Below are 23324 nucleotides of genomic sequence, written 5' to 3' on the forward strand. Positions count from 1 at the left end.
GGTGTCCCTGGATCTTGAGAGGATCCATAAGGCACAAGATTTGATGCCTGCTGGATAGCCTAAAGACAAATGTTTTGTTCTGTTACATTTGAGGTTTCAAGTACTTTCGTAGATGCATAGCTCTGTTCTGGCGGGTCATCCTGGCATCAATAATACTCGTACGTTAATAAGTCGAGCTTTTTGTTGGCCGTCTTCAGGACGTGATGTTTTTTGTTTTGTGTCTGCATGCGAGGTCCGTGCTAGAGCCAAATCGCCTCGGCGTCTCCCAGCCGGGAGATTGTTGCCTTTACCGATACCGGAGAGACACTGGACTGATCTGTCCATGGATTTCATCACGGACTTACCTTCCTCCGAAGGAAACCATCTGGGTGGTGGTTGATCATTTTAGCAAGATGTGTCATTTTGTGGCTCTGCCTGGCATACCTAACGCTAAGAAATTGTCTAAGCTGTTCATAGCTCATGTTATTAGGTTACACGGGGTACCATTAAACATTGTCTCTGATCGAGGGGTGCAGTTTGTACCGGGGCTCTGGCATTTTGTGTGTCGCCAGTGAGGCATACAACTGTCTTTTTCGTCCACTTACCATCCTGAGAAAAATGGCCAGACGGAGAGGTGTAATCAGAGTCTCGAGCAGTACCTGCGATGTTTTGTTTTGGAGAATCAAGATCGCTGGTCTGGGTACTTACCACTGGCAGAATTTGCTCTGAACAACAGATCTTTAGAGTATAGAGGCACATCTCCTTTCTTTTGCAATTATGGGTTCCATCCGTGTTTTGATTTATTTACTAAATTCACGTCGGAGGCACCTCAAGAGAGTGAATATTCATTCAGCCTCGAAGCAGTTTGGGAGGAAGTGCAGAGAAATCTCAAGAGATCGGTAAGAAGCTATAAGAGGGTGGTGGATAACAGTTGGTCAGAAGGGGTTAGATTTCAGGTGGGTGATTTTGTCTGGTTGTCCACAAGAAACATCAAGCTTAAACAACCATCTTTTAAGCTGGGTCCATGGTTTATTGGTCCTTTTAAGATCACTGAGAGCAATAACCCAGTGTCCTTCATACTGGATATTCCCAGATCACTGAAGATCACCAATGTGTCCCACAAGTGGTTATTTAAGAAGGTGGTAAACCCCGGGCTTGGGTCACCTCCTTCGCCAGTGCTGGTTGGTGGGGTATTATTGTACCTTGATGCCACCGGAACTGGTGGCAGTGCAGAAGGGGAAGGCTGTTTGACAGCCAGGTGATGCCTCCTGTTTCTAATTGGCTGCATGGTGTGCTCCCCATGCTCCAAATCACAGGTCCATGCAGTCAATCATCACTCCAGCCTCACGTTTCCCTGCCGTGCTGCACTTCTCTTGTCCGCCCACTGAGTCCTGGGGTCTCCGCTCACACGCAGATGCCGTGCAGTGTGAGAGCAGCTCCAGGAGCTGGTAAGGGGAGATGGGATTCCGCTGTCGCCCACACTCAGAGCGCAGCCGCCAGGGCGCCTGCAGATACAGTGACAGCGGAGCCAGGAGTAGGGGCACCGCAGTACATAGTAGCTCCATCGGGGAGTATGCCTACAGCGTCGGGGGATCAGCACCCCATGCAACCTGTAGCGGAAAAAGTAGTATCAGCGTCCACAGTGTTGGTGGCTACACTAAGAGCAGAGGCATGAGCAGGGGCGATGCAGTACTGCACATGGACAATGCGCCGCAGTACATTTAACCTCCAGTGGGGACAATGGCAGGTTACACTGACAGTGGCCGCAGCACAGCGGAACACTCCAAAAAGCGGACTGTGAGTAGCAGAAGTGAAGACTACCAGACTACCTGTGATGCCGCAAAAGTGGAGGCAGGACTGCAGCCAATCACATACTGGGGGCATTACCTGGCTGTCAAACAGCCTTTCCCTCTGGCACACCCACCAGTTCTGGTGGTGTCAAGGTACAATAATACCGGTTGATGGGAATCTGCATTTCGGGGCCAGCCGCATCATTGACTCTCGTTGAGTCAGGAACTCAGTGCAGTATCTGGTGCATTGGTCGGGTTATGGCCCTGAGAAGAGGACGTGGGTTCCGGCGGCTGAGGTCAACGCAGACCGTTTAGTTAAAAGTTTTAATAAGTGGAATCCTGGTAAACCAGGACTTAAAGGGGTTGTCCCGCGAAAGCAAGTGGGGCTATACACTTCTGTATGGCCATATTAATGCACTTTGTAATGTACATTGTGCATTAATTATGAGCCATACAGAAGTTATTCACTTACCTGTTCCATTGCTGGCGTCCCCGTCTCCATGGTGCCGTCTAATCTTCAGCGTCTAATCGCCTGATTAGACGCGCTTGCGCAGTCCTGTCTTCTGTCTTCTGAATGGGGCCGCTCGTGCCAGAGAGCGGCTCCTCGTAGCTCCGCCCCGTCACGTGTGCCGATTCCAGCCAATCAGGAGGCTGGAATCGGCAATGGACCGCACAGAAGCCCTGCGGTCCACCGAGGGTGAAGATCCCGGCGGCCATCTTCACAAGGTAAGTCAGAAGTCACCGGAGCGCGGGGATTCGGGTAAGTACTGGACGGTTTGTTTTTTTTATGCCTGCATCGGGTTTGTCTCGCGCCGAACGGGGGGGGCTATTGAAAAAAAAAAAACCCGTTTCGGCGCGGGACAACCCCTTTAAGGGACCAAAGGCCCCTCCTCAGAGGCGAGGCGCCCCTCACAGTCGCGACAGTGTCGTAGCACGGGGGCTTGATGCAGGCCAAGGCCTGTCGCCTTGTTATGCAGGACAAGGGTTAATGCACAATATGCAGAGACTGCTGGTTGCTGTCTCTCTAAGCTGTATGAGTGCATGCTGACTATTAGCCATTCCTGGAAGAAGGTTGGGGGTGTGGTACTCTAGTTGCTCTTCCAATCCTCAGGTGTGGAGAGCTTTATATTCTTACCCCTCCCTTTTCTCCCCGCTGCTTATTCAGTTCCATAGAGGAGTAGTTGGAGAGTGGTGTTCCTCTGTGCTGGGTGAATTGTTCCATATCCAGATAAGTGCTGCCGTTTCCTATCAGTTGTATTTTTGTTATCTTTTTTGTATTGCTTTGCGTCACAACGCATTCTGGACAGGGCTGGCACTGGCGTCACAACTTTGTCTGGACACGGTGCTGCATGGGTTCCATTTAAGGTGGCGTTGGAGACTATAATTGGGATGGCTTTGTACTGGGAGCTGTGACATACTTTGCAATATAGTGTACAGCAGGTGTTTGCTGTGGCTGTGACAGCTGTGACGCCCTGTCATCTTGACCAGTGTAGGCCTTGCTTGGGACTGCGGGACCTGAAAAGAACAATGAACTGGAAATGTTCCTGGAGTACAGGGCGATGTCATGGTGCCATGATGGAAAGATAGTATAGTGGGTTCAGCAAAGCCCGGGAAATATTGCTGTTGTAACCAGAAACTATTAGGTTGCACTGTGAAATTAGAGACTGTAACCTATGTGCTGCATGCCTACTCGATAGACGGTTCCACTGCCCATAGTAACCATTAAGCTTTGAGACTTTCTGAGAGGCAGGCTCTGTTAGCGCTTGTTCGCACTGCTGTTGTTACTTTCTCTTGTTCTGTTTCGTTTTAGGAGCAGAACAAGGAAATTAACAGTGGTGCCGAATCTTGCATATGAGGGAAACCAGCGGAACCCTGATGGACCCCACTGAATATAATGGGGTCCGCTAGGTTTCCGATTTAGTGCTCAGCATTTTATTGGAAAAAAACCCAAAACAGTGCATAAAGTGCTATTTTTTCAGTAATATAATGGAATCTGCGACGGAGTCTCTAAACTGACCTTTCGATGCGGATGTGATTGAGGTCTAACCTGATAGTGCCTGTAACCAAAAAGCCTTATGCCCCCTGCTGGCCTAAAGATAACTTCTAATCTGTTTTTATTGCCATAGTTTTTTCTGATGACTTTTTTTTAAATACATCCAATATTTTTGAAGTACCCGGCTTTATGAGCATTTACTGACCTTTCGCACATCTCCGCTACATGCAGTGGAATTTGCTACTGTGGAAAATTAGCATGAAATTGCCCGCAAAATTAAAGGGGTTGTCCAGTTACTGCACAAAACTTCCCTGATAGCTCAAAATGTGTTAAAATAACAAACAAAGCTGTACTTACTCCTCCCGTGCTGCTGCGATCCAGCCCGCTTTGGTCCCGGTGTTTGCTGTGACAGATGAGTTCACCGGAAGTCACCTGACCACTGCAGCCAATCAGAGGCTGTAGCATCACTGTTGTAAACTCCTGGCGCGAAGAATGTGAGCGCTGATGCCAAGAGAACGGACTGCGATGTTGCAACCTCTGATTGGCTATGGTGGTCCGGTGAATTCTGGTGACAATCAGAATCTGGTGACATCATCTGTCACAACAAACACCGGGACCACAGCAGAGCTGCAGTGCTAGTTAATGTCAGCACAGGAGGGGTAAGTACAGCTCTTTCAGCATTTGGAACGCAGTATGTACGCAATTACAAACACTTATGCTGGGTTCACACGGGGCAGAATTCCGGCGGAAACCTCGCGGTTTGGCCACAGCGAAAAACCGCGAGATTTCCGCCGGGAGAAGCACTGCTTTAAAACCGGCGGTACTTAGCCGCCGGTTTTGAAATGGCCTGGCCGCTCGCCCTTCCGCTGCGGCCGGCGCTCCCATAGGGGAGAGCGCGGCCGCAGCGGAAGAAAAAAAAAAAGGAACATGCTGCGGCCGGTGAATCCGCGCCGCAGCGCTGGCTTCTGCCAGCTTTGCCGCAGCAGATTCGCCGTCCCAGAAATCTTGTCCACATGGCTGGCTAATCCCGGGATTAGCGACTGCAGGCGGATTAGCTGTGGCGAAATTCTGGATGGAATTTCCGCTGTAAATCCGCCTCGTGTGAACCCAGCCTTATTACGTAAGTAGATAGGAGAAATGATAAGAGATAAAAAAAAAAAAAGGAAACCAGGAAGCCTGCGCAAGACAGCGTGCGTAAAATATGCGGTCAGCACAGGCATACGCAAGCAAAACATGATACCATGCAGGTAAAACGCAGCGATTTTTACACACGTTACCATACACTTGTGTGAACACGGCCTAAGGGCGCCTTCACAATGGTGGAAAAATCACGCGATTTCCACGTAATGTGAGAGTCTAAAAACGCAGAATTATGAAACCAATGATTTTCAGTGGTTTCCTTCACATTTGTGATGTTTTCACTCATGCCATGTTGCGAGAAAAAAAATCGCGGCATGTTCTTTCTTTCGGCGATGTCCATTTTTTTTTTAATCTCCCATGTTTCCCCATGGAGTCTCCTTTTTATCGCATCGCAAAACACGAACTTACGATTTTCATGCGATGCGTTTTTAACATTAGAAAGTCCAATTGACTTCCGCGCTAAAAAAATCGCGGCAAAATCATGCGATAAAAACCCGAGTGTCAGTGATGTTTTAGCGAGAATAAGCAGCGCCGACGCTCAAAAATTGCAGGAAATGGGTGTGATTTTGCTGCATCAAAATCGCGATCGCCAATGTGATGGAGCCCTAAAGGTGGATTTAGATAAGCGTGGTTCTTTCCCCTCATGCGGCCGTGATAATCACGGCCGCGTAACGGGACAAAACGAAACCATTGATATCAATGGATTTCAGTGGTTTTGTTTTCACTGTCGGGATTCTCGTCCGTTAATTGTGCGGCGAGAAAAGACAGGACCTGCCCTATGTTCCCCGCACATAGTGAATACATCGTGCGGGGCAGATCGGGAGGCACCTACCTTTCTTTCTTTTTTTTTCAAACTCCTGCACTCTGGCACGCAGTTTGAAAAGCCGGCAAAGGATAAGAAATTGTCCTTGTTCAGGCGCAACTACGCTCCGCAATGACTTTAGTGGAAGACATCCGCGCTAAAATAGAACATGCTGCCATTTTCCCTCCCAATTGATTTCCGCTCGTGGACAGGAAAAAGCGATTTTCCATAGCATGCTATGGGCGGTATTTGCTGCGCAATCCGGTGGCGGATGCCCGCTCCAGATTCCGCAATGCAAATCGGCCCGTGTGCATTGGGCCTAAATATAAAGTATTTGTGGGTTATCCGTCACCGCTTTTTGGAGTCGATCCCTTCGGCGACATCTTGCCGGTTATTACCGCATTTATGCCACTTGAATAATATATTTATTTTCTGGAGAAATCGTAAAAGTTTAATAACAAATAAATAGTGTTTTTTAACGCATATGTATTACTAAAACATTTGTGAAACTAATTTAAAAAGTGGTGACAAGTTAATAGTCATCCCTACAAACATGGTTAATCCTCCTCTGCACCCACACTGTGCAGCAGACATCCTGCTCAGCCTGTAGTGCAGCTATCAGCGAGCTTCGCCTTCTGCACCCTTCTGTCCCCGCTCGGCCTCCGTAGCTGTCTCGGTTAAAGGTGCCATGTGACCATGATGTCATCGGACGAGGAAGTGGCTGTGTGAGCGGTGGACGGGGGTGATGGCATCTTATAAGAAGGTAATAGACTCTCTACGTCATCATGTCACGTGTGACGTCAGTGCTGAGAAGCGGCTGCCGGTGTATCGGGAGCTGCCTGGCATGTCAGCCTGGGCAGCTCTAAGGGGGCTTTTATGTCATTCTCCAAGTGATATCAGGGCTGCAGACCCTCATTTAGGACTAGGGGGGGTTGAGAGGAGGATGGGGGTCTCTGAGTGGGGGTACTGACCCCAGTAGTGTACAGCATGTTATAGGAGGCCGCCATCATCCTGCGCTATATACCTTGTGGCGGCGTTGGTATACGGCCTCCGTGCTGGACGGTTCGGGATGCTTTCACATCTGCGCCGCAGGTTCCGTTTTTTCCGGTCTGTTATGGAAGCAGGTTAGGGGGGATCCCTTGCGTGAACGGATCCGACCGTCGCTGACCGGACCCCGGTGACTATAACGGGGCCGTTCGGTTTCTGCTCAGCGATGGAAGAAAATGCACAGCGCTATTTCTTCTGCCTCTACCGACCGTTACGTATTTCCTGTTGGTGGGCTGTTCGTAATTTCATTAATTTTTTTACTGCGCGAATCCGGCCGGCGCACGCACCTCTTATAGGGCTGTTCGATATCATTAGTTGATCAGCGGGGGTCCGCCGGTTGTTCAGCGGGCCACATGTCGTTGTTGGTTGTCCGCACTGGAAGCGCAATACACGTCTTCACTGTAATCAAGGGGCGCGATGCTTCGTGTTTTCGGGCGCTGACCGCAATGGGGGACACACAAGTGTAATAGGGGGCGTCTCGCATCGACTTCAATGGAAGTGAAGCCGGCTATTACACATCTGGTCCCGGTGATGGCGCCTGGCCTCGCCGCGCTGACAGCAGACCGAAGATCAGTGGAGGTCGCTGATCTAGTGTTAATGACCCCATCAATAGATAAAATCCCGGATGGACAACCCCTTTAAAGTAAATTGGGGCATTCAGATTTTTTATTTTTTTTTTGCGGACTAATGCCCGTGATTTAAAAAAAAAACAAACTTACATTTAAAACCATTTTATAAAACTTTTTTTTTTCTTTTAATTCAGCGTGTCGTATATTGTCTGTATACACAGTCTATGGAGGCATAGAGCCCGCAGTGAACACGGATGATACATGCGTGTGCACCGTGACTCTTCCACATCTTGCCAAAAGAGATGGTGGATACAAACATGTGACTGATCCCTCAGCGATACAACATCTGACGGTCGGGGCGGCACCTGCCGGTAATAATTGGCGCAGGGGCGCGGTCACTACGAGGGAGAATAAGTGCCGCCTTCACCTTTTTTCTTTTAACTTGAAACTTAGAGATGAGCGAGCATACTCTCTAAGGACAATTACTCGATCGAGCATTGCCCTTAGCGAGTACCTGCCCGCTCGGAAGAAAAGATTCGGCTGCCAGCGCGGGTGAGAGGTGAGTTGTGGCAGTGAGCGGGGAGGAGAGAGGGAGAGAGAGATATTCCCGTTCTCCCCCGCCACCCCCAGACGGCCCCCGAATCTTTTCTTCCGAGCGGGCAGGTACTCGCTAAAGACAATGCTCAATCGAGTAATTGCCCTTAGCGAGTATGCTCGCTCATCTCTATTGAAAACCTATAAACTTTCCAGACGCGCAAATATGACGCCCATTCTTTTCTATGGGTTCATATACACATACGGTGTTTCCCTGTATGGCACCACGTTGCGTTGCGGCGCAGGAAACCCATCGCAGCGGGTCCGTTCTGTTTGCAATATCGCCCATCGCTTTCAATAGGGCAGCGGCGCCAGCCCCATTGAAGACCATAGGAGAACACGCGATCCCCTTCTGCGGCTGTGATCGCGGCGGGGATGAAGGGAACCCAGTACAGTGATGCCAGGCAGTTTCCTCGCGTCCAGGGGTTTTCAGAAGGACTGCGAGGGCAATATCGGTCCGTGACTCACAGCCGATATCGCCCTCGCCATGTGCAGGCGCTCTGAAGGAGGCTGGACGTCGCAGGCGCAGAGGGACCCTAAAACTTTTAAGGTGCTTCCCACTCGTAGAGCGCCCTATTTCCGTTCTCCCCCATATACGGACCATTTTCCTGTACTCGCCATTTCCGTTACCTTTGGCCGTCATGTGATCCTGCTTTCCCCCTCGATGTAATTTCTTCCAGTTATGCACCATTCTATTGAAAGCATGTGGCTTCCTGTCACGTCATCTCTTGCACCACCACGGGAGGTGGCCCGATGTTCCTGACATCCATTCTGTCACGCACAGAATATAGTTGCTAAGGACCATGCGTCAGTAGAGAGCGTTGACATGAATCTGATGCTCCTGGTCTTGGTACTCCTGGCCATGAGAACATGTCTGCACAACACAGTAGGGGGTGGAGTGGGCAGGTATAGAATATCTGAGTGATCCAACGTGCTCACCTGATGCCCCGGTCTCTGGGAAATGTAGTAATGGCGTCACCGGAAGATGAGGATGTCAAGAACGCACTTCTGTCCTTGGGTTGTGTCTAGTGTTGCAACTCCTCACCATTCAAATGAATAGAGATGAACTGCAATACCGGACACAACCCATGGCAGAGGTGGCGCTTCTACTCCTGGACAAACCCATATGGAGCCTTCACGTTAGTATGTGATTGGTCAAGGCAGTCACTAGACAGAGTGATGGGGATCTGGTGTCTTCATTGCAGTCCCTGATTTCAGCAGAAACCCCTCCAGATGATGAGGTTGGGCAATGACCAGGCTCAGCCTACAGCTAGGTGTACAATAGCCATAGAGCAAGTTGCACCCAAAAGGCTCGGGGGCGACTTGCATTGGATGGCACATGGATGCCAGTTCATGTACTGTCTGATATACATGGGCCATATACATTGGCATGTCCTATTTCTTGTCTGTGCAATAGACCCCAGCAGTTTATTAAAGGGGCCCATACAATCATTCAGCTACCAGTCTTTCCTCTCCGACTTCTCCGGCTTCATGGTGTCAATCGGGAGAGTGGAGAAAGTTGCTGCTGGTGTCTTCTTATTTTCAGGGGAATAAAAGGATCAGGAGTCGTAATTCAAACTAGGGCTGATTCTTGTTTTCCCCTGACATACCATGTCGGAGACTCTGAAGCCCCCCCGTACACATACAATAGTTGTCCTAAGCTGGTGGGCTCCGATGACTTTTCTTTGTATTTTGGCCATTGTGGTTGGGTCGATGATGATGATGACGCTTCCCTTCGCCTTATGATCAGGATCTGTCCGGCTGTAGGACAGGAGGATGTTCTGCTCACCTCCTCTACGTGATGTATAATGGGGAGCGTACAACTTCCCTAACACTTCCCATTCTTTATCTCTATCAAGCCTGTGCCGCAGATGTAATCACTTCTTAGATGACTTTTCTTTGTATTATGGCCATTGTGGTTGGGTTGATGATGACACTTCCCTTCGCCTTATGATCAGGATCTGTCCGGCTGTAGGACAGGAGGATGTTCTGCTCACCTCCTCTACGTGATGTATAATGGGGAGCGTACAACTTCCCTAACACTTCCCATTCTTTATCTCTATCAAGCCCGTGCCGCAGATGTAATCACTTCTTAGATGACTTTTCTTTGTATTTTGGCCATTGTGGTTGGGTCGATGATGATGACGCTTCCCTTCGCCTTATGATCAGGATGTGTCCGGCTGTAGGACAGGAGGATGTTCTGCTCACCTCCTCTACGTGATGTATAATGGGGAGCGTACAACTTCCCTAACACTTCCCATTCTTTATCTCTATGAAGCCCGTGCCGCAGATGTAATCACTTCTTAGATGACTCTTTTTTTACTGTCTTTGGTTTATTACCGTTTAACCGTCACTCTTTTTTCCTTGTAGTTCTCAGCCGCTAGAAGATTGAGATTTAATTAAGAAACGTTGTATGTGAAATGTACGCTGCACGGGGCCAACGGGAAATCCTCACACTTATTTACACTTGCGACTTCCATGCACAAGAGTATGAAGATGGTGTCAGATGAGGCTGTGTTCACACGTTGCCTAATGCTGGTACCATCTAGCATCATGCCTATATGTGACTACGGCAGAGAGCACCTTGTACCATCTGACATTGTCCACACCAGGTTGTCTTTTGTATATCCGCCATGCCATAATGCATGCCAACCGGTATTACCACCTTAAAGGGGTTGTTTCATGAAGACCTCCCCAGTCCACATGTCCTGTTGCAGCATATTAATGTCATGGGGGATAACTTGCTCAGAATGGTGACTCTCTTTGTAGAACTGTTCTTCGGAAATAATTGGCTGGCCATGACCGTTTCCTGAGAGCCACAGCGGGTGCTTATTGGAAGGGGTTACTTGATGAGACAACTAAGCATTATGATTAGAGTTGAGCGAACGTACTCTGCCGAGCTTGGTGCTCGTTCGAGTATTGGCGTACTCGATGGTGATCGTTAGTCGAACGAGCATCACACCGTGTTCGACCTCACCCCCCCCCCCCGTTTTTGGCTCCTCCCTGCTGTGACATGCCTGTTTTAACCCCCTCCCCTCCGCAACGCAGCGTGCCGACCAATGGCAAATCTTTTGGCGCGCGAGAGAGTTGTCAATGGGGTTTGTTACTCGAGTAGAGCTCTCGAATTTTATGAAAACCTCGACTCGAATAGCGCGGACTCGAGCATTTGGGTGCTCGCTTATCTCTAATTATGATGTGTCCACTGTCTTATAGATTAGTTCTGCCTCTGCTTGGCCTTTTTTTTTATAATGGCAGTAGACTGTATTGGAGGGGACTGTAGGTAAGCTCGGCCTTCTCCTCATTGATCTATATAAACAGTGTAGAATCTGTGAATGTTATTATATGTGCGGATACGCCTCAATCTTACTGGTTTGTATTGATATTTGCCGTTTAATTTCTCAAATGTACTTTGAAATGAAAGCACATAACAAATAAGTTGAGTAAAAATAATGGTTTACCTCTTTCACCAAATCTAGATTTTTTTTTTTTTTTTGACTCTTCAGAGTAGCTGCCTTTAGCTGATAGAACCGCTCTGCATGATTGAGGCAATTTGCAAATAAGATTTCTATAATTTACATTTGGATATTGTTCAGACATTTTTTTCCCCCACATTGTTGCAGAAGTTCCCACAAATGTGCTGCACTTGTAAGTTGCTTTGCTTTCACCCTTCTGTCCAGTTCATCCCACACAAGCCCAATGGGGTATAATTGTAGAGACGGTGCAGGACATTCCATTCTTTGAAGCCCACCGGGTTCTTCTTAAGTCGTTCTGATATTTACCTAGTAGTAAGTTTTGGATCGTTGTCTTGCTGTAATATGAACACCAACTAGGCGTTCACCAGAGGGTATTGCATAGCGTATCAAAATGCTGTGGTAGCCCTTTTTGTCCAGTGTACCCGTAGCCATAGACCTTCATGTTTGAGAGTTGGTGTTGCACATAATCGGGAATCATCATTTCACCTTCTCGACAGCGTACAAAAACTGTGTGATGTACCAATAATGTCAAATTTTGATTAGTCAGTCCATAAAACCTTCTTTCCCTTTTCAGTAGTCCACTGGAGGTGCTCCTAGACTGGGCAGTGGATTGTCCTCTGCAGAAAACCTGCCGCCTTTCTATTCTGCATGATCATTCCCTTAACTGTGCTTGAAGGTTTTATTCTGTGAGTCGCTAAACACGCAAACTGTCCGAGTCTCAAAAACTTATCTGACTTTGTTGCAGCTTTTGTCTGCCAGACCTCTTCCTGGCAGGTTCCTTCAGTTTTGAAGTGCCTTTTGATGGTATAGGAAACTGTTCTGACTGCTGCCATGGCCTTCTTGGTAATTTCTCTGTAGATAGACCTGCACCTCTAAGGATTATAATCGTCTGTCTTCTTTGGTTTATTGCCTTTTTCTTGATAGTACTGTGCTCTGTCCTGAAGAGCAAACCTGTCCAAATCCTGCCCTAGAGGGTATAATGTAGTCTGTTCCAACACTGATTTTATAGAATCAGAGGATGTGAAAGTAATCAACAAACGTTGAGACACCTGTAGGAATGGTTTGCATCCAATCTCAAACCATAATTTTCTTTCTGTGCTGCAGAGCATTTGTCTTTGATGTGTTCTCTGAAAAAATTATAAATTCAGACTAGTCGTGTTTTTTTTTTTTTTTTTTTTTTTTAATTTTTAAGCCTAAACTTTCAGAATACTCTTGTGTTTTTAACTTTCTTTTGAAGCATTTCACATTATTTGCTGGACTTGAACTGTGTTAGTGTTAAAAAAATAACTAGAAAAATGGATCTGTTCTAAAACTTTGGGCCGGTAGCATATAAGTGGGACCTACACCTGTTGGGCATTTATGGCATATTCTGTGCATCCGTTTATAGTCCAGGACTCGCATATTGATGGATAATCCATATGAGATCATTGAGTGTCTTCTGGCCCCTGCCTCCATTCAGCAGAATGAAGTTACAGAAAGCTCATGTAGCTGACGAATGTGATGTTACAGGCCAAGGAAGAGGCCATAATGCTGAGTGGTGGGGGTGCCGGGATGATTTATCGTAAAGATTATTCTGTGGATAGGGGATACCCGGGGGTCCCAGTAGATGGACCACCACTGATTAGAGTACTTTTTTTTTACACGGGGTGACTATCTCCTGAATTATCATTTTAAATAATCATCCCATATAAACATGGCCGCCGATAGAACGCTGAGCGAGAAATTGCTTACTCGTTGGAGTAGTTTAGTTTTAGCAGAACTAAAAACCAAGCAACTGTCAGGCCATCTAAACGGGCAGATGAACAACTACCTGTTTAGGCCTTAGTCAGACGGGCGTTTTTTCGCGCGATTTGCGCATGCGTCCGTCTTTTTTTTTTTTTCAAAACCATTGCTTTGCAATGGTATGGGACACATGAGCGCTTTTTATGCGCTCGTCCGATAAATTATAGAACAGAAATCGCAGATCGCACCTATCTGCGATCTGCGATTCCTGTTCTCTTCTCTATATGCGCTCAATGGGGCCGGCGGCAGCAGCGCCGACCCCATTGAGAACATATAGAAGACAAATCATTCTTCTCTGCCACAGCTGTAACAGCTGTGGCAGAGAAGAACGATGTTTGCCCATTGAATTCAATGGAGCGGCAATACAGCAGGTTCCACTGAAAGCAATGGGCTGCCGGCGTGCGTGGGGTGAATTGTCGGGAAGGGCTCAGCGCTGAGCCAATCAGGGGGCAGGTCTGACTCACACCCCCTTCACACCCACTGCAGGCCGGCCGCGCGGAACTCCGGCTGCCGGGAGCAGGTGAGTATGTATATATTTTTTATTTTAACACTTTTCTGGATGAATTGCAGGGAAGGGCTTATATATTTAAAGGGGTTGTCCCGCGAAAGCAAGTGGGTCTATACACTTCTGTATGGCCATAATAATGCACTTTGTAATGTACATTGTGCATTAATTATAAGCCATACAGAAGTTATCAAAAGTTATTCACTTACCTGTTCCGTTGCTGGCGTCCTCGTCTCCATGGTTGCCGTCTAATTTTCGCCGTCTAATGGCCAAATTAGACGCGCTTGCGCAGTCCGGGTCTTCTTATCTTCTCAATGGGGCTCTGTGTAGCTCCGCCCCGTCACGTGCCGATTCCAGCCAATCAGGAGGCTGGAATCGGCAATGGACCGCACAGAAGAGCTGCGGTCCACGGAGGGAGAAGATCCCGGCGGCCATCTTCAGCAGGTAAGTAAGAAGTCACCGGAGCGCAGGGATTCAGGTAAGCACTGTGCGGTGTTCTTTTTTAACCCCTGCATCGGGGTTGTCTCGCGCCGAACGGGGGGGGGTTGAAAAAAAAAAAACCCGTTTCGGCGCGGGACAACCCCTTTAAGCCCTTCCCGACAATTCATCCCACACTCGCCCGCAGCGCATTGCTTTCAATGAAGCCAGCTGTATTGCCTGCTCCATTGAATGCAATGCGCTGGACAGCTCCGGCCCGTTTCTAATGAAACGCGGCTAGGAGCAGATTTTCGGGCGATTTTTCCGGCACCGGTCATGCGATTTGTGGATGCGCATCCGTCATGCGATCCGCAAATCGTGCGAAAAAACGCCCGTCTGACTAAGGCCTTACGGTGAATGAAGGTGCGGGATGGAATGATCTCCAGCCTGCTCCATTCACAGAACAGCTATCGCCTTGTAGAGTGGTAGTCCGTGGGACAGCTGGTGGGTGTTCATGCACTGACCTGTAGGATAGGGGATAACTTGTTGGGGTCACCCTTAAAGTCACAAGAGATTTAAAGGGATAACCCCCATAAAATGAGATGGAAAAGACTTAAATGTACAGTAATCTATAGGATGCAGTGTGACTTTATAGGAATAGTTTGGGCAAAAGTCATACACCCATGCTTGGTGTCAGGCTCAAGAGGGCGATGTGCTTCATGCCCTTTAACTCCCTGGGGCGAGTCGTGCACCACTCTTTTTTTTTTTTTCTTTGTCCCTGCGCTAAACCCGTCCTGATCTGACGCTCTACCCCGTACCCTACAAGCATGGCTCCTCTAGACTATTGGTCTACGGGCAGTCAGGAGATGCTTATATAATACACTAAGCTAATTTATCAAAAATCTATAGCAAAATAACTAGAGATGAGCGAACGTACTCGTTACGAGTACTTACGCACCCGAGCACCGCCATTTTCGAGTACAGCAGTACTCGTGCGTAAAGATTCGGGGGGGGGGCGCCGTGGCGGCACGGGGGGTAGCAGTGGGGAGTGGGGGGGAGAGGGAGAGAGAGAGGGCTCCCCACTGTTCCCCGCTGCTACCCCCCCGCACCGCCGCGCCTCTCCCCGCCCCCCGAATCTTTACGCCCGAGTACTGAAGTACTCGAAAATGGCGGTACTCGGGTGCGTAAGTACTCATTACGAGTACGTTCGCTCATCTCTAAAAATAACGCATCCTGGCAACCAATTGGAACTGTGCTAATAGCCGGCTCTGGGATATGGCGGCCTGCGTTCTGGTGGGTTGTACGGGGAAACAAGTGTGTGACTTGGCACCTTCCTGCCACATTGTTCTACAATCCCACTGGCAGCCATGTAACTCCTTGCTCCTCAGGAGTGCGGCCCCCGCCGTAGCCTTAGTTATAATGCAGGGCTGGAGCGGAGATGCTTCTGGTCGTGTGGGAAGCGCTCGTTCAGATGATTGAGGTATTAATTGATGTGCTAACCACAGGAAGTGGCCTGTGCGCCCGGCTTGACCAAAGTTATGCGCTCCACATAGAAAGTGTTAATGCTGCCAAGTCTGACTTATTAATTGTTAATTAGCAGCGAGTGGATAAAATAAGTTATATTCTGACATGGCCTCAGCCGTTCTGCGGCGATGACCTAAATTTATGTTAGCCGCAAGGTGAACGCTATATCAAGTGTGCGGACAGCTTCAGGCACACAAGACTACAAGCTTTTTTTAATTTTTTTTTTAATTTTAACTTTTTTGTGTGTGTAGCAAGCTGTAATTTGTAATGTGGCCAAAGAAAAAGTGCCATTCAACATGGGTAATAGCACCTCTGCAACTATTGTGGAGGCTTTGACACCTGTCCCCCCAAAAAAGAAGTGTAGCGCTTTAAAAAAAAAAAAAAAATTGAGCTAAGAGTTTTTTTTTTTTTTTTTTTACTTTTATTGCCCTCTAAAAACAAAGCACTAAGCCTCCATTCATTTCAGTGGAGCCTCTCAGACGAGCGTTCTAGCTCAGCATTTTTTAATGTGCGCTAAAATGAATGCTGTATGTTCTATTTTCAGTGTTGCAGCACGTTTTTGGCGTTGTATGTGTGGGGACACAACACGGGAACGGTAGGTTAGGTCCCCCGGTGCAGCACTGAGTCGTGACGTTTTCTTGGCAGACTGTTTTCGCAAGATGGTCTGCCATTGCTTGCCCAGTCATGTTTTACCGCCCCCCCCCCCCCCCTCAGTAAGCTGGGTACTCATTTTACCAACCTCAGAAGGATGGAAGAGGCTTTAAAGAGAGCTGGGAAACCTTCATAAAAACTGCAAAACAAGCCCCTGAAGATATGATGAATGAGGATCGCACCAAATCTTTCGAAACCTATTTTAAAAAAAGGAAGTTGATGTTTTAAGTAGAGGTCTGTCTTTTAGTCTGTCCCGTGGCCCTAATCTGATTGACTTATTTAACCAAATCATTAGGAACCTGCACAATATGTAGACATTTCACCATGAAAGCAATAGAAGACCTTCTTTATCATATTTCCATTATAGAATGGTAGAGATGGAAGGGACCTCCAGGGTCATCGGGTCCAACCCCCTGCTCAGTGCAGGATTCACTAAATCATCCCAGACAGATGTCTGTCCAGCCTCTGTTTGAACACTTCCATTGAAGGAGAACTCACCACCTCCAGTGGTAACCTGTTCCACTCATTGATCACCATCACTGTCTAATATCTAATCTGTGTCTCCTCCCTTTCAGTTTCATCCCATTGCTTCTAGTCTTTCCTTCTGCAAATGAGAATAGGGATGATCCCTCTGCGCTGTGACAGCCCTTCAGATATTTGTAGACAGCTATTAAGTCTCCTCTCAGCCTTCTTTTTTGCAAGCAAAACATTCCCAGATCCTTTAACCGTTCCTCATAGGACATGATTTGTAGACCGCTCACCATCTTGGTAACTCTTCTCTGAACTTGCTCTAATTTGTCTGTCTTTTTTAAAGTGGGGTGCCCAGAACTGGACACAGTATTCCAGATGAGGTCTGACTTAGGCCCCCTGCACATGGGCGGACATTCCACGGCGGGATTTTCCACCCATGGAACCTGCCATAGGATTGCGTTAGAAAACAAAATCCTATGCAGACGGGCGTGATGTGTCAGTGCAAAATCTCGCACGGAAAACAAATTACTCCCCGACCGCTGGCTCTGCTCTGTGCATGCGCCGGCTGGGCAGCAGCCGGCACATCAGAGCCAAAGCCGCGGGAGCAGGTGAGTGCCACACTGGTCCCTGCAGGGGCTCGGGTCGGGTCCTGCTGCGGATCCGACCCGGCCATCTGCAGGCGGCCTAAGTAAGAGTAGAGGGGGATAATTGCCTCACATGATCTAGACTCTATGCTTCTCTTAATACATTCCAGAATTGTGTTTTGCCTTCTTGGCTGCTGCATCACATTGTTGACTCATGTTCAGTCTGTGATCTATTAGTATACCCTTGTCTTTTTCACATGTGCTGTTGCTCCGCTCTATTCCTCCTATTCTGTATGTGCTTTTTTTCATTTTTCTTGCCCACATGTAGGACTTAGCATTTCTCCTTGTTAACCCCTTAGTGACCAGGCTTTTTTGCTTTTTTCCATTTTTGTTTTTTCCTACTCCCTTTTAAAAAATCGTAGCTCCTTTTTATTTATCCATCAAAGTCCCTGTATGAGGGCTTGTTTTTTGCGGGACGAGTTGTATTTTTCAATGGCACTATTTATTGTACCATATAATGTACTGAAAAACCTTTTAAAAATTCTTAGCGGAGAGAAATGGAAAAAAAAACGACATTCCACCATATTTCGGTGCGTCCTGTTTCTACGACACACAAACTGCAACAAAAACGACCTGATATTTTTATTCTATGGGTCAGTACGATTACTACGATACCAAACTTGTATAGTATTGTTTTTGCTGTAGTACTTGTATTTTTTTTTTTAAGATATTAAATTTTTTTCAATTATTTTCTGCAGTCATTTTGTGCGCGCGATAACTTTTTAATTTTTCCGTCGATGTAGTTGAGCAAGGGTTCATTTTTTGCGGGATGTCCTGTAGTTTCCGATAGTATCAATTTGGAATACATACGACTTTTTGATCGCTTTTTATTGCTTTTTTTCTGGGAGACAGGGTAACTAAAAAAAATGCATTTCTGCCGTTCTTTATTTTTTTTTTTCGGACGACGTTCACCGTGCAGGAAAAATAATGCACTAAGATTTTTTTAATAATAGATATGGCAAAAGGGGGGTGATTTAAACTTTATAACTTTTTTTTTTTTTTTTTACAATTTAAAAAACTTTATTGATCTTTCTTTTTTACTTTACTTTGAAGTCCCCCTGGGGAACTGTAAAATGCGATGCTTTGATCGCTCCTGCAGTATGACGTAATGCTATAGCATTACATCATACTGCTTTTTTACAGGCAGTCTATGAAGCCACCCTGTGTGGATGGCTTGATAGGCAGTCTGCTAAGGCAGCCCTGGGGCCATTCATTAGGCCCCCGGCTGCCATGACACCTGCACGGATCCCCCGATCTCACCGCGGGGGGGCCGTGCGGGACCCCCCCCAACAGCGTTCGGGGGATTTAAATGCCGCTGTCAGAATTGACAGCGGCATTTAAAGGGTTAATAGCCGTTCGGCCGATTGCGGCTATTGCCCGCGGGTGTCAGCTGTAATAAACAGCTGATGCCCGCGCTGTATGGAGGGAGATAGCGGCGCTACTTCCCTCCATACACGTCCTGCAGCTGCAGGATGTAAAAACACTATGGCCCGGTCGTTAAGGGGTTAAATAGCATTCTGTTAGTTGCCGCTCACTGTTCAAGCTTTTCTAGATCGTTTTGAATACTCTCTCTTCCGTAGTATTAGCTATCCCCTCCTAGCTTTGTGGCGTCAGAAAATTTGATCAGTTTCCGATCAATTCCCTCCTCCAGGTCATTTAAAAAAATGTTGAACAACCCTGGGCCTAGGACAGAGCCTTGTGGTACCCCACTTGATACATTCTTCCACTTGGATGTGCAGCCATTTATGACCACTCTTTGAGTACGATCACTTAGCCAGTTGTCAATCCACCTAACTACTGCCTTGTCAATCCCATATTTGGTCATTTTTTTCCAATAAGTATGGTATGAGATACTTTGTCAAATGCTTTACTAAAGTCAAGATAAACCATATCTACCGCATTTCCCTCATCAACTCAGTCGGTGATTCTGTCATAGAAGGAAATTGGATTTGTCTGGCATGACTTGTTTGTTGCAAACCCATGCTTACTCCATGTTTATCCAAATACTTGCATGGATGCTGTTTAATAATTTGTTCAAAGATCTTTATAGAGGTCAGGCTCACAGTCCTGTAGTTTCCTGGTTCCACTGTCTTCCCTTTTTTGAAGATGGGGACAACGTTTGCCCTTTTCCAATCTTCTGAACCTCTCCTGTTCTCCAGGAATTTTCAAAGATTATGGCGAGTGGTTCAGCAATTACCTCCGCTGCTTCCTTTAGTATCCTAGGATGTAATTCATCTGGACCTTGAGACTTGAATTCATTTAAGTTAGCTAAGTGATCCCTCACCATCTCTCTGCTTATAGATAGCCTGCATTCTCTTATTCCACCAATAGCACAGAGAAGATCAGTTGATGTTCCATCTACTTTGTGAGGGAAAACAGATACAAAATAGGAATTTAAACCTTCGGCCTTCTCAACCTCATTCTTAACGAATTCACTATTTTCATCCTGTAAGCATCCAATAGCATCTTTGAATTTTCTTTTGCTTTTAACATACCCCCCAAATCCTTGTTCATTGCTTTTTGGCCTCTGTACAAGCCTCAATTCATCATTGGCTTTAGCTTTTCTGACACTTGTCCTACAGTTTCTACAGACCACATTATATTCTTCTTTAGATTCCCCCCCTCCTCCCCTCTTTCCATTTGATAAACATATGTTTCTTTAACATGTTTTTTAACTTGTCCAAGTTCTACGTTCATCCATCCTGGTTTCTTTTAAATGCTTCCCATCCTTCCTTTTTTTTTTTAGGGATTGTTAACAATTGTTCTTTGAGAATCTCGTTTCACAATATTTCCCAACCTTCTTTGACATTTCTGTCCTTAAGAACATCCAGTCATTGGATCCCTCCTACTCTCTTCCTGAGTTCATTAAAATCTGCCTTTCTGAAATCCAACCTTGAGGTCTGAGTTTTCTCGGGTCTTCCTCCTCTTTTTATCCAAAATTCAAGAATAGCATGATCCCTGCCTCCTAAGGTACCAGCCTTAGGAGGGATCATTATGGCCAACAATAATCGTCCAAACCCTATGGCCGCCTGCACACGAGCGTTCCGGATTCCGCTAGCGGATTTTCACGCGCGTATGGTACCTAAATGTGCTTGCGGATAGGTGCGGATGCGTGAAAAATCACGCGCGGATATACGCGGATGTGTTGCGGAAAAAAACGCGCAGAAAAACCAGCAGACACCCCTTATTGTAAACCCAACCCCTAGAGAACTGCCCATTCCTTGGAAAACAGCTTAAAGCCAACACCCAGACTCCGTTTTGTCCCTCTTGCTTGTGCGAGCGCCGTTAAATTATTCTGGCAACATGCTTTCACCCGGTGAGCAGATGTCTTTGTGGGCATGGTTGATCCACGTAACTTTTTTCAGGCGCTTCTCCAGCGTCACTTTATTTCAGTCACTGCAAAAAAATTCACAAGAGGAAGGCCGCCTGCACACGGGCGGAAATCCCGCGGCGGTATTTCCCGCGGGATTTCCGCCGCTGAAAGTCTGCATAGGAGTGCATTACAATACGCACTCCTATGCAGACTGCCGCGGTTGGGCCTCGCGAAATCTCGTGCGGCAAACAAACCGCGGCATGTCCTATTTTTGTGCGGGTCTCGCACTCACCCGGCCACCGGCTACGGTCTGCACATGCGCCGGCTGCGCCGCAGCCGGCACATGAAAGAGCTGGGGCCGCCAGGCGCAGGTGAGTACGCGCTCGTCACTGCAGGCTCTTGGGTCGGGTCCCGCGGCGAGAATTCTCGCCGCCGGATCCGACCCACTCGTCTGCAGGCGGCCGAATTCATTACTACAGATTTTGCATTCTTAGATCCTGCATTGGCAAGAAATACTACCTATCTCCCTCTACAAATTTGCCTGTGAAGCTCTGTGCTGTGTGTTGGGACGCCTCCTACCATGCCTACTTCCTGTAGTCATAGCAACCAGTGACTCCATCTGCAGCTGCACTGCGGATGTACTGCGTGAAAAAACGCACCCATTCACTTGTATTGGAGGCTTCACGTGCAGAATCCGACCCAAATTAGAACAGGTCGCAGATTTTTTCACGCGCGTGAAAAAATGCGATACAAATCCGTCCGTCTGGGGACAACTGCAGATCCTCATAGGAGTATATTGGCTGCGGTCTAGGGCAGTAGGGTGCCTGCACACGAACGGAATTTCCAGCGCGTTATTTTAGGCACATTATCTGCCCCAGACCGCAGCCAATATACTCCTATGAGGACATGCCAAACCACTTGTCTTTTTTGTATGACCTCAAGCAGGAGGCGACACCAGCGTTCCCATGACTATGGGCTTTTCCGGCACTGGAAGACCGGGCGTCCCAACAACCCACTGATACCAGTGAATGTATTCAATGTGCTTGAGAATGGAGGCTCCTTAAAGGGGTTGTCCCGCGAAAGCAAGTGGGGGTATACACTTCTGTATGGCCATATTAATGCACTTTGTAATGTACATTGTGCATTAATTATGAGCCATACAGAAGTTATTCACTTACCTGTTCCGTTGCTAGCGTCCTCGTCTCCATGGTGCCTTCTAATTTTCAGCGTCTAATCGCCAGATTAGACGCGCTTGCGCAGTCCAGTCTTCTTCTTTTCTCAATGGGGCCGCTCGTGCCGGAGAGCGGCTCCGTGTAGCTCCTCCCCGTCACGTGCCGATTCCAGCCAATCAGGAGGCTGGAATCGGCAATGGACCGCACAGAAGCCCTGCGGTCCACCGAGGGAGAAGATCCTGGTGGCCATCTTCACCAGGTAAGTAAGAAGTCACCGGAGCGCGGGGATTCAGGTAAGCACTGTCCGGTTTTTTGTGTAAACCCCTGCATCGGGTTTGTCTCGCGCCGAACGGGGGGGCTGTTGAAAAAAAAAACCCGTTTCGGCGCGGGACAACCCCTTTAAGCCCTCTGAAACGCGTTACACTCTATTCTGTCTATTCTGAATATACTGGATATGGTTACATACTTTCTTGGGGAACTATCACTTGAGGCCAACCTGGATGTTGGGGGAACTCGTGTGGATTCTGACCCCCTCCTTTGGTAGTAATTATATCTATATTGTTCACTGCAGCCAGTTTCTGGGACTTCTTATTTCTTTGCTTTTCCTATATAGTGATGTTGTGTGTACTGGTATGTAAGCTGTGACTTTTGTATGGATCTGTGTAACACATGGAGCAAAGCCCCCGTGTCTGCATTAGTATGTGCTGGGCGCAGCGCCTCTTCTAGGTGCTAACAGGCAAGTGTCCTTTGTTTATTACAAGTGGTAAGACAACTGTCGCCAGACCATGAATGGGGGGCTCAGGGGGCTCGCTGTATTGTCTAATCCATTTCTCATTGGAATTTGATTTTTAGGGAAGACAGCTGCACCCCATTTCCTCTAACCAGGGCATTGGGTTACAGCATTCTTCAGCATGAATGAGCCTAACAGCAGCCTAGCACGTTCTCCCTGACCGGCAGGGGCCACATTTATGATTCTATCATGATTTAATGTAAAAAAGGTTTTCCATGTGAGATTTTTCCTCTTCTCGTCATCGGCCCACGGCTTGGGCTACACACACATACTTGGTGGCTTGGATAATGACGCAGAAATCACTTTCTCGTATTACTCCATGTTGCACAAGAGGCACGCAGCAGAATCCCATCAGGCAGCAATTGAAAAAATAAATATCAAGTTATTAGTCCAGTTAGATTACATTTCACTTAATGGTATTTCCCACTGTAGTAGTTTTTTATATATAAATATATATATAATTTAAAAAATTTTTTTTTTTTTTTCTTGTTTTGAGATCTGTGCTATTGAGCTTCTTTGCCACTATTAAAAGTGCCCAATGTGCTTAGACACATAAGGTGGTATTGTGTTTTTTTTTTTAATTTTTTTATTTATTTATTTATTTTTGTTATGCTTTGAAAGACTGCTTAAGTAAGGCAAAAAAGTAAGTGAACCCTTTGGAATTGCCC

At 47.2% G+C, this 23324-nt stretch overlaps 1 protein-coding gene across 6 annotated transcripts in view; it reads left to right on the top strand.

Annotated features, from left to right (window-relative positions):
* The first annotated feature begins 6386 nt into the window (after positions 1–6386).
* BTRC (beta-transducin repeat containing E3 ubiquitin protein ligase) overlaps positions 6387–23324 on the top strand; it is a 213046-nt gene continuing 196108 nt past the window's right edge. For 3 of the 6 annotated variants that reach the window (XM_066600943.1, XM_066600945.1, XM_066600947.1), the window contains exon 1: positions 6387–6467. In XM_066600943.1, the coding sequence (XP_066457040.1) occupies positions 6450–6467 (18 nt within the window). In that variant the 5' untranslated portion in view covers positions 6387–6449. The remainder of the gene's footprint in view (positions 6468–23324) is intronic. The other 3 variants (XM_066600946.1, XM_066600948.1, XM_066600944.1) reach the window with 3 other exon arrangements.

Source organism: Eleutherodactylus coqui, chromosome 4, assembly GCF_035609145.1.
Source record: "Eleutherodactylus coqui strain aEleCoq1 chromosome 4, aEleCoq1.hap1, whole genome shotgun sequence".
Classification (NCBI taxonomy): domain Eukaryota; kingdom Metazoa; phylum Chordata; class Amphibia; order Anura; family Eleutherodactylidae; genus Eleutherodactylus; species Eleutherodactylus coqui.